The following is a 12,642-nucleotide window of genomic DNA, read 5'->3' on the forward strand; positions in this document are numbered from 1 at the left end:
AAACCTATTTGCCTCAGTTTATCATCTGTAAAATAAGGTGGAAAAGGAAATGTCAACACTACCCCAGTATCTTTGTCAAGAACATCCCAGATGGATTCACAAAGAGTAGGACAGACTAAAATGACTGGACAACAATGACGACAAAACAACACAGGATTTTTGTGAAGACTAAATGAGATAATAATAAAACATGGTATCTAGCACATAGTAAATACTAGATAAATGTTAGCTATTATATTAATTGTACCCTGTAGGAATAAGTAAAACAAGTTAAATATTTACTTCCAGAACTTCCAAAGTATTCTATCAACTTTCACTCTATGTTTTGGATTTTTTTGTTTTACATTAAGTTTCATGTATCCTATATGCTACAAATTCTACCAACTAATCTTATCTGGCACAGTTTTGAGTACCTTAATCCTGTAGCAACAATCTCCTCCCATGTCTTTCATGAAAAGAATTGGGATGGACATATTTTTGAGAAGTTTCAATCAATGATTTCACACTTAGCATAAACACTTTGTAATTGCTAAAATTTCAAAAGAAAACATCAGAACACAGGAATTTTAGAGAACGCTTTATTTGGACAGATTTCTAGCATTATCTTTATTTTTCATTAAGGCAATTATATTCCTCCTCTATGGAAGGAGGTTAGCAAGAGAGACAGTTATCTAAGGCTATAGGATAAGTATAGATTAGGCTAAGGCAAAATTCAAACCTGTGCATATAGATACAATGGAAACATTGATTGGGGGGTCAACATAAGGGATACCTCTTAAAAGAACCAATAGAGGATTTCTACTGCTTAATGGCTAAAGTCCATTAAGTTAAATCTTTAAATGAGACACCTCTGTCAGCAGATCATTTCAACGCAAATTAGGAGATGGTCTGGTGTTAGTGAGAACTGATGTGTTACTTTTAGGCCTTTAAATTTGTTTCTTGAGATTTTCTTAAGTGCAGCTATTCAAATCCACAGAGCTTTTTTTTTTAAAAATTAATTATGTAACTGACTATTAAACTGGTTATCTGACATGGATAGAATTCATTGGCACATATCCCCATGAGGTGCATCATAAGGATTCTAAAGTTTCATGAAAGTAAACTGTTAATGACATGGTCTATATAATAATCGATACACTAAAATTCTGAAAACAAATCACACTAAGGTATGGATACCCCCAATATTGCTAGAAGCAGAGGTATTTCTCAACTATTCAATTTTATCTGAATGTTAATGGACATGAATGACTACCATTATGGAGAGACAAACAACTTCAATGAACATATGCAAGTCAAAATCTCCATTTACTCCATTTTAATCTCTCCACATTCAAATCTTGGTCAGAGGAAAGAAATGAACTCAGGATTTTGTGCCCAGGTTTCTAAGTCCAATCTTGTCTTGAACTGGAACACTATGTGGATAAAAAAAATAGCTGTTTACTTATTGAAAAACTAAAAGGTTGAAATTTTGGAGCTCCATGAGTTTGGGGAGTAAGGCAAGGTTAAGCCCTGGAGATGGAAGAACATTGCCCAATAATTTAGGCTCAAATCTGATAGGTAGAAGACTGCCCCCGCAAAAAACATACCTTCAATTAATGATAAGGATGGCTGTAGCTTGGGAAGGGGCAAAGAAAAGTCACAGGCAATGCTAAAAGAAGAGGCTGCAGGTTAGGAACAGGGAATGAGAATTAAAAGAAGAGGCACCAGCAAGGAGTATCAAACCAAGAGAACCTCACAGAGACCAAAGACTTTGCATAGACAAGTGATAGATTTCTGCTGACAGTCTTAAAAACTGCTGATTTCTCTTCTTCCTCCATCACTTTGTTGTCTTAAAAAAATCTCTGCAACTGAATTCTGCTGGGAATAATAACAATACTGTAGTCTTTATATTAGTCTAATGATTAAAAGGAGGTTGTTGGGCAGGATTTTGAGAAAAGAAAATTTCTGGATTTTCAAGGGAAACAAATATATTCAAGGGTATAAATTATTGAACGTGAGGTTTTGGGTTTGTTTCTTTTGCAAAGAAATGAAGTACATTTCTATGAAACATAGGATAGGTTATTTGGCTGAACAACTAAATGCTGCTTAGAACCTTGTTTTAATGTTATATCTCAAAACTCTGGAATGGCTTAGCCAGTCCACATGCTTCTTGGGTCTTGAAAAGGGCATCCAGTGTTGAGGCAGTCAAAATCGTGTGATTTAGCCTCTAAGTCCAACCCTATTTGGCCTTATACTTTCTTCATCCCCTTTCCCATGAGACATGCAAAAACTGTCATCACCATTTTAGGTTTCACCTCCACCAGGTCTTCTGGAAGAGCATATACTCTTGCACCAATTTTTCGGGCCATTGAAATGGCATATCTAAAAAATAAAATGAGAGATGAATTAAACATCTAAGAGAGGGGTCATATAATTTCAGTTATGTATCATTTTGAACACATTTGGCTACTGTCTAAAGGGCTCTGGAATAAAAGTTCACATCAGGGTACATTTGGGGCTAATAGCCAGCTCAGTTCTGATACTCAGTTTAGAAAAGAAGGAAGGTTTCAGATCCTGCCTCCGTTTCAATCTTTTTATATGATCAAGCAATCTCTAAGATTTCCTTCTATTTCTCACAAAGGACTCTTTATTGTGCAAGGGTATTGCTGAAGAAAGTCACAGACTTGTATGAATATACAAACGTATGCTATTATTTAATACCATCTAGACTTTTGCTTTAACTTGGCAATCTGTTGATTCCCTGGTATATGTCCTACAATAGTTATCCCAGAACTTCTCCATTCTTCTGAAAACTATATACCCGTCTTCTTTCCTCCAACACTGTTAAAAGGACTGCAAGTTTAATTTACTGAAAAGATAGAAGTAACCATCTTCCCCATTCTCTACTTCTAGATGTCTCTGAAAACTATTCTTTCTTCTTTCCCTCCTATATTGTCTTCAACTATTGAAGAAAACTGTCGTTTCTAGATCACATCCCCCTTCCTGAATCTGAGATCTTATTGCAGCATTTTCCTTCTTTTCAACATCTTCAATTGTTCTCTTCCTGTTGGCCCATTATTATTAGATTTTAAATACTTTTTGGTCTTCCTTAACTTTAAAAGAAAAACCCATTTACTTTCAACTGTTACCTCAAATTTCTCTACACTACACTGTAAAGCTATGCTTCCTACCTCTTCTTCCTCATTACTTCCTTTCTCCTTACCTGAAATTGCACTTTCAAAGTTGAGTCATCTCAAAGTTATCAAATCCATTGTTTCTCAACTACTCTTTATTTTACACAGCCTTTCTGTTAGCATCTGAGGTTATTTAAGGCTCTTGAATTTTAATGCTATACTTTTATAGTTTTCTTCCTAACCCTATAGTTATACCATGTCTGTCTCCTTTGCTAGTTGCTTTCATTCTTACCACTGAGAAAATATAATCAGTTTTCAAAGCTCAATATTGGGCTAGTTCTATTCTGGCTCCAACACTTATAGTCTGGGTGACTATGGGAGAATCACTCAATTCTTTATAGCCTCAATTTTTCTTTTTTTCCAAAATGGAGATAAAAATTCTATTTGATATGGTTGCTTTTAGAAAAACATTTACCCAACCCTTAACTGCTACATAAAATGTGAACTGTTTATTCTTACCTAAATTCTGTTCTTTTGGAAAGCCCATCCATTTTCCTGCCTTCAATTATGACCTCTAGGTTAATTTCCCAATCTAAATTTTTAGTCCTGAGCTTTCTCCTGGGTTTCCATCCCTAAATTTGCAACTATCTATTGGACATTTCCATGTGGCTATGTTGCCAAAACCTTAAATAACACAACAAAAATTCAACTTTTCTGTTTTTATTAGCAATAACTATTAGTCTTTCAGTTATTCAGGCCCCAAACCTCTGAGTCAACTTTTTACCTTCCCACCACCCACATGTAAAAAGTATCTATTTATTATTGGTTTTCCTTTTGATATACCCTTCCAGTTATTGACCTCTGCCTCCGCCTACCCTGGTTCAAGTTTTAACCACTGAACACCTGAGACTATTGTAATAGTCTCTAAACCAACTATGTTGTCTCCAGTGTCTTCTTCCTTCAACTTACTTTACATATGACTGTCGGGTTATTATTAAAATTAATATTTAGTGGGTTTTGTGGATTTTTTTAGAGCTAAGGGGACTTTATAGATCATTATATATAAACTTTATAGCTTATTTAAATCATTTGGCAATTAAAGAAAATTGCTGTCCTCATGTAACTAATGCCTATACTAAAAAACCTCCAGTATCTTCATTTTTCTAAAAATTAAATCTCAGACTCCTTTGTCTGATATTTAAAACTCTTTAATTTAGCATTTAAAAATTACAATTTTAGAGAATTGCTCAAACCACCAAGCAATCAAATGATGATCTCAGGGTCAGGAAGCAATGAATTAGAGGCAGGATTTAAACCCAGTTTTTCCCAAGTTTTAACGGTAGTCGCAGAGAAAATTTCTCATCTAAAAATCCTTGACCAATGAAATTATGGTCTGACATATTTTTAAAATATATTTTTCAATTTAATTTTCCTGCTTGACCTTCTCCCTCAATAAATCTTTGTTAATTTAACTTAGTTTTGATTACATCAAAGTCTCTTGTTTTATATTCAAGAAGTTTTTATTCTTTTAAGGGGCTCAAAACAACTAGCACCAGCATCAACAAACCTTTATGCAATTCTTGTTATGCTTAAAGTTGTGTTAGGCAGTGGGAATTTCAAGAAATGTGATAGTCCAAGCACTCTCCCACTCATCCACTTAACATCATTTTGGGTGGCTGGATGTACAATTTAGGATTGGGGAAACAGACAATAAAAGATTCAAGAAGATTTTGCCTGGTTTGATGCTATAAATAATAAGGCTCTTGATTCTCACTTATAATTTCTGAGGTAGAAGATAGTAAGAATCATTACATCATTGGTTGCAACATCTAAGGGTTTGCATTCTTTTTTGTTTCATAGATCTTTACAAACAATCTAGTGAAACCTAAAATTCTTTTCTCAGAATAACACTTTAGAAAGCATGAAATAAGATTACAAAAGTAACAAATTATATTGAATCTGTCATATAAAAACATTTCAATATAATGTATATGTCATATATACACATACACGTTATGTGTTATAAACAAGTATGTTTATACTTATCTGTTTATATCTATTTATATATGTGTGTTTGTAAGCACATCAATACTTATTTATGTGTAGGTGTATATACATACATAACAGTATTCACATCTTGTTGATATGTGTATATATGTATATGTCCATGTGTATATACATATGCATTCACATGTATATATGTATACACACATGTATATATTAATATATAAGTACACACACACATATACATGGACCCACAAACAGGTTAATAAGAAACCCTGCTTTAAACCCATATACTTGACAGGTAAACAGAGGAAAACCACAAAGCACTCTTAGTTGCCTGAGTCAATGCCATACAATTTCCTTTAAAATTCAGTTCATAATTCAGTAGGGAATAGCAAACTGGTCTGCAAGCCAGGAATAACTGGACTTCAGTCCCATCTCTGTAATATTCCGGCTGTGTGCCCTGTGAAAATCATTAAACTTTTCAGGTTAAATGGTCCAGGTTATTTCAAAGAAGATTCCCATATCAATTTGCTTTAGTAGAAGGAACTTTTTTACCAGGAATTTCTTATACCAAGGAAATCACAGGACCAATTTCTATCCCAATTAAGTTTGTAGATGCTGGTTTAGTTCTGAGGCTAGTGCTTTAAAAACTTATTGATGTACTTGAAATGTGTTTTTCTAAAAATTCTTTTTACAAACATTTGTTGTGTGCCTGTTATGAGCAAAACAACATTTTAGGTACTAAAGAAGGTACAAAGTTTAAGTAAGATATGATTCTTGTCCTCTTTAGCAGGAAGAAATAACACAATGTTACATAAGTGAGTCAGAGTCCCATATCAAAGTTTTGTTTGGGGTTCAAGGTAGAAGCAGAGAATATTTTGTGGAGGAAGGAGGAAGAAAAATTCAGGCATTGAAACAGTCCTAGTAAAGTCATGAGGCTGGGAGAATACAAAGTATGTTCTACAGATTGGGAGAAGGAAGTTCAAGAGAACAGTACACTTTAGCTAGAGAAGAGATTTCATCAATGACTGAGAGAAAGAAGGGCTGTTGGGGGAGGAGGCTGGGTGGTTGTGGAATTGAATTCAAAGTTATTTAAATATATATGTGCACAGAAGTGCTATTAGCAAATCTATATCTAAGTATTAAAAATTATGATGACCCTGGCATGAAGGCTGGAAGAAGGATATCATAAAGACAGAATCTTCATGTCAAGTAACTTTGTAACTTCCACTTAATGGGATATTGGGGAAGGACTTGTGCTTCAAGATAGGGAATAAAATGTTGCCTTTGGAGTTTCAAAGGTGTGTCTACTACTCTAGGAACCCATTCTTGCAAGAATATAAAATAAATCTTTTCCTGCATTAAAAAAAAAAAAAGACGTAGAATCTTGCATGAGAAGACAACTTAGAGATCATCTACTCTCACCCTTTCATTTCACAGATAAGGAAATTGAGACTCTGAGAGGGGAAGCAACAGAAACAAGTTCAACTTAAATCCAGGACTACTGACTCCAGATCCATTATTATTGCTCCTGTATCTTGTTGGATCCCTTGACCAATAGGCTATTTCCATAATGGAAATAGATGGTAATGACTACCTGTATTAAGGTGATTGTAGAGGAAACAGAGGAAAGGGATGTTGTAGATGAACAAACATGAAACGATTATTAATTGTTTTCTGTCACCTTGAAAGGTTTATAGCATTATTTCTAGAGGGAAATAAACTTCAATTTTTAATTAGGTTGACAGTTACACATCTTTCCCCAACTGCTAGGCAATGTTATGGGAAGGGTTAGATAGGGCTGAAGATATCAGTTCTTGAGCATGCTTAGCTTACTAATTCTATACTTTATATAAGACAAGGGACATTTTAAACTTCTTTAAATGTAGGCACCTAAGTCCTAAGTTCTTTAAGTCACCACCCATTATCCAGGATTCTGGATATTTGTAAATAAAAAATTCAGATCCCTAAGGGACACAGGAATAGAACTTAGACATAGGTTTTCCCACTGCCTGCTCCCATGATGTGGGTCATTTGTGAGTAGAGTATTTAATTTGTTTAAGATCTTTCAAGAGAATTGCTGTGAGCTGATGATCATGAAACTAGTTTTATGAAATTATATGCTGAATTGAGAGGAACGTTGGTATAGTGAATAGATGGCTGACATCAATATCAGTAAGACTTGACTTCAAGAACCCACTTCTCAAACTGTGGGATGCTGGGCAAGTCACATGATCTCTCAGGACACCAATAACCTCTAAGACTACAAATTGAAAAACAATTAATGACCTGCATTTTCAGAAGGAATTTCTTCACTTGGAAGATTTCTACACGGACTAAATCACAAGTAAAAAATTGCTGAAAGGTCAACTACTAAAAATTTGGGCTAATTTTTGACAAAAAGAGTCTTAACCTCAAGAGCCATTTTCTTATACTGCTATGAAAATTAACAGTGTGAACATCAAACAACAATGATAGAAATAACACTTAAAACATGTCAACAGCGGCAATAATGCCAGTATGATTCACAAGTTAATGTAAAAAGACTTTTTTATTTTAACACTCTCCCTTATTCCTCTTGGAAATCTGGGTTCTCTACCCTTGAGAAAAAATTTAAGATCCTGTCACATTTGATAGGCAATGTGGCATTAGGAATCAGGGAGTCCTAGAAACAAGTCTCATCTCTGACAGTAGCTCTGTGATAAGAAATAAAGTTTCTTAACCTCTTACAATCCATGATGAACTTTCTAAGGTTCTTGTTGCAGAGTAGTGTCAATCTGTATTGGTAAAGTGAGTTTCCTATACCAATGAAATCCCTGAGACTACTAAGCAGTGTAGTGGATAGAGCCCTGGGTCTGAAGTCAGGATAGATGTCAGTTCAACTCTAGGATCACATGCTAAACAAGTATGTCTGTTTCCCCATATATAAAATAGAGACAAGAACATTATTGACATATTTTTGTGAGGATGAAATGAGGAAATATTTGTAAACACTACTAATATATGTAAAACATAATAGGTTATATAAATGCTTATTCTTTTCCTTTCTTCTTCCTACCCCACCAAAAAGAAAATGTTTTTACATACTTGGCATTATTGAGCTTTTCTTCATCATCTAGATTCTCTGTTTTCAAAAGATCATATTTAATGGATCCTGGTTGAATAGCATCAATGAGATCCAGAACAGGCATACTTGTGCTGATCTTAGGATCCTAGAGAAAGAAAGAAATTTTACATACAGATATATATATAGTTATCTCTCCTGTTTTAATTTCCATTGGTCACAAGAAGAATAGATCATTCAAGTTACATTTTTGTGATTTCTATACAGTTTATTTTGAGATCTCAGCAGAATTTTATTCCTTCAAATGAACTACTTCAGAATGGACTATAACCTCAAGAATGAAAGGAAGAGGCCTCCGGAAGTTCAAATGTATCTATTTATTATTATTTATTTTAAAAAATATTAATATTGGTAACAATAAGTCACACTTTTAAAGAACTTTAATATTTACAAAGTTGGGTTTTTTTTCTCCTCCAAACAGCACATTGTAATTATTGTCAAGTGACAGAGAAGGAAATTGACTCTAAAAGCCACCAAGTGATTTGTCCATAATGACATGGCTAGAAAGTGTCTGAATTGAGACTCAAACCAATATCTATGGAGTCTAAATTTGGTATTCTTTCCACTCTCTCAGAAAAAATCCAGTTCACAAATACCTGGGAAGATGTCATTCATTCCATTAATGATAAAATACATCTAGCATCAGATAAAAGGAAAAACCTTAAAAAAACCTGTAATTTTATGAAATCTGTATTAATAATGAATAAATTTATCATTCCCTACATATTTTAATGAATACTGTTTGGGAGAGAAAGATTAAGATAGTTCTTACTCTCAGTTTAGTTAAGGAGAAATAACTTAAGATAATGCAATATTTTTTTAAAATGAGAACTAAACTATAGTACAGCCTGCAAGTGATGTGGATGTCAGAAAAGGGTTAAATCAGGAAAACTGGAAGAGACAGAAAAGAGTATTCTTGGAAAAGTTTGGCCTTGAATTGGTCTTTAAGAAAGGCTAGTATCTGGATGGGCTGAAGAAAGCTGAAGGCAAACTAGGCTCGGGAAGTTGAACAAGACATGTTCACAGGACAGTGAGGAATCTCTGAAATGTACAAGAGAGTATCATATGCATAAGATAAGGTTGCACATGTATCTGAATGTTAGAGTGGAGGAGCCCTTTTAAGTTCTTGTACAAATAAGAATCATAATGATATGGTGGCAGTGTATAAGATTCTTATTCTTTCTATTCAGAAGCATTATTTACATATATGCATATACATACATACATACATATATACACACAAATCTATTTATCTATCTACCTATCCACATACTCCACACACATTTTTTTAAATGTCATAAGTGATCCCAAAATGCCTGGGAAGGAGAAAGCACAAAGCTAAAATGAGTCAGTCTTTTTACTTTCACTTTAATCACTTATTTTAGCCTTCTATCATCATGAACTTTTAATTAGAATTTCTAAGAAGCTAAAATGCCAGATTTGAATTTTACCTTGATTCCTAGATTTGATTTATTAGATGCGATGCTAACAAGCAGTATAAAGACAATACCACAAGAGGGAGCAGGAGACTAACTAATAATATCAGGAGACGGTTAGGCAATGAAGCAGCTACAGTGGGGAAAATAGTAGATTTTCAATCAGAAACTCCTGATTTATATCTTGTCTCCACCGTACATTAATTATGTGGCCTTAGGAAAAAAGCAATTTTTCCTGAGCCTCAACTCTCTGAAATGAAAAATGGGGATAAAAATATTTGTACTTCCTAAAAATGTTATAAAAGTTATAATCCACAAACAGCATTTAAAATTGGCTTGGGATGTTTGTATTATTTATGTAAAATACAATATTTGATCCTTAAAAGAGTCCTATGAATTAGGTACTGTTGCAATTATATTCATTTTTGTTTATGAGGAAATCTTAGAATGATCAGCCTAAAGTTATACATCTAGTATAGTATACTACTATATATCTAGTAGTATAATCAGTATACATCTGGCTAACAGAGCCAGACTTGGAACTCAGGGCTTTTGATGGCAAATCCAGACGATTCTTCACCGCATAATTTCAGGACCTTCACAAACTGTATAATACAAAGTTGACTGGGAGTACAAATAGAATTCACTCATTTTGTAAGGAAATTTGAAACCAAAATGGCATTTCACTTTTGTACAGGAAGTCCAATGTTTCTCAATTGGGCTTTCATTTTTACAGAAGATTTGCAGGATGATAACAACAACAACAACAACAACAAATAACCTGAATCTCACTCTTGCTATTTTTATCCCATTAGTTAACACTGAGAACTATGTTCTACATAGTAATTGCCCAATGGATCTAGAGCAACTCCATTTGCCAAAAGCAGAAGCCACTGGCCTTTTACTGGGGAGGAATGACTTTTTGTTTCCTTGAAGTATCATGATGCCTGATGCTTCAGGAGACTTGGGATGCTATGGCCAAGGATACTAACTGAGGAAGAAAGGAAGACTTTTCTCTAAGGAAAGAGTGAGGGTGGAGTTATTCCCCACTGCCCCTTGGGAACACAGTTTGTTATATTGTCTTCCCTAGCAGAATATTCATCAGGCCTCATAGAGGAATTGAAAGTTAATTGGCTTACACATTTTAAGGAAAATCACCTATTCTATCAACATTTGATCTATATTAGTTGGAGTTAAACTAGGAACTCACGACATCTGGCCAGCTAAGAGGCATAATGGATAGAATGCCAGACCCGTAATCTGGAAGACCTGAATTCAAATCTAGCCTCAGATATTTACAGCTAGTGTGGGCAAATATTTAATTTATTTGCCTCAGTTTTCTCATCTGTAAAATGAGCTGGAGAAGGAAATGCAAACCACTCCAATATCTTTGCCAAGAAAACCCCAAATAGAGCTACAAAGAGTAAAACATGACTGAACAATAATAACTATTTTCTACTCATTTTAAAAATGCCACAGTATCCAGGATTTTGTTAAAGCAATAGCAAACTTTGACTTTTGTTTTGCTCTTGATTCATATTACATTAAAAAGAAAAGGGAAAAAAAAGCCTTTTAAAAAAGGAACAAGACTTTTCTTCATCAAAACAACCATAAGTGGTGGTTATGATCTGTCAATCATACTGGCTTTCTGTGTATGTTAACTTCTTAAATGCAATTATTCTGAGACACATGATGCAAGTATTTCTAAAATCAAAGCCTGTGTTGTATTTCTAAAAAATAAAAATAAAAAGGATGTTGATAAATATGATAGTGTGTGAAAATAAATATCATTCCCAATAATGACTTCTTAGAGAAATCTGTCAATATTCATTTCATGTTATAAATGTCACAACAACAATGGGTCATTCTGACCCTAGACTGTTTCAAAGTCAACAAGAAAAAGCTTCTATATTTAACAAACATCATATAATGGCATTGTACAATACAACAAAAAACCAGTAAACTTCAACACTGGGAATAAGGATCTAGGTCTTTAACAAGCAATATGGGACTGAGATTTTTACCTTGAAACTACTGATAGATGAGCACTTCTCAGCTTCTTTCAATGTTTCATTCACCCAATTGACAATAATATCATCATAGACTTTCTGTCCTCCACCAATATCTTCAAGAATACTCAGTGTATACCTATTCCCAAAAAAAGAAAAAAACTTTATGTTATCACATAAGAACTCATTACATTGGGGCAGATAGGTGGTGCAGTAGATAGAGCACTATCCCTGAAGTCAGAAGGAGCTGAGTTCAAATCTAGCCTCAGACACTTAACTCTTCCTAGCTGTGAGACCCTGGGCAAGTCACTTAACCCCAATTACCTCAGGGAAAAAAAAGACATTAAAAAATAATTTATTATGTTAAGTAGAAATAGTAATGATAGTATTTCTTTTTTTTTTTAATCTATCATTATTATCATAATAGCAACAACATCATGGCCCAAGAGTAGACACAAAGTACTTTCACTTGCTTTATTTCATTGATATTCATAAGTGGCATTACTATAGATAGAAATCTAATTATACTCTTTCTGGCTCAGAGGAATACTGTCATATCTGAGGTATTGGAATCACAATGGAGTATTATTGCTTTCTAAGATAATTTTAATTAAAAGCTTCATTGTTATTATGTCACACAGTACAAATTTCAAAGCTCCCCATCATCTCTCAAGGGGAAAAAAGGAGAGGAGGGAGACAGAAGAAAGCAGAAGAAGAAAAAGAAAGACCGATGAACAGGGAAGTGTAAATGGAACAAGATTATTCTAGCCAGAGCTACATATTTTACACATAAGTAATGAATTCAAAATAAAAATCAGTAACAAAAGCAGAAAATAACTAAAAGCTGAAAGATCGGGTGGACCAGAATAATTGGGGAAAACATTTAAATAGTTTTATCCCAGAGAAGAAAAATTAACACGAAAACATTTTTTCAAGCAAAAGAAACATTCAAA

General features: G+C 33.9%; 1 protein-coding gene across 1 annotated transcript in view; it reads right to left on the reverse strand.

Annotated features, from left to right (window-relative positions):
* Window positions 1–564: 564 nt before the first annotated feature.
* The window catches only part of LCP1 (lymphocyte cytosolic protein 1), a 60,095-nt gene continuing 48,017 nt past the window's right edge, over window positions 565–12,642 (reverse strand). The window contains exons 15-17 of the mRNA XM_051987306.1: window positions 11,705–11,828; window positions 8,208–8,332; window positions 565–2,361 (exon numbers count right to left, since the gene is read on the reverse strand). Coding sequence (XP_051843266.1) covers window positions 2,229–2,361; window positions 8,208–8,332; window positions 11,705–11,828 — 382 coding nt within the window. The 3' untranslated portion in view covers window positions 565–2,228. The remainder of the gene's footprint in view (window positions 2,362–8,207; window positions 8,333–11,704; window positions 11,829–12,642) is intronic.

This window comes from Antechinus flavipes, chromosome 3 (genome assembly GCF_016432865.1).
Source record: "Antechinus flavipes isolate AdamAnt ecotype Samford, QLD, Australia chromosome 3, AdamAnt_v2, whole genome shotgun sequence".
Classification (NCBI taxonomy): Eukaryota; Metazoa; Chordata; class Mammalia; order Dasyuromorphia; family Dasyuridae; genus Antechinus; species Antechinus flavipes.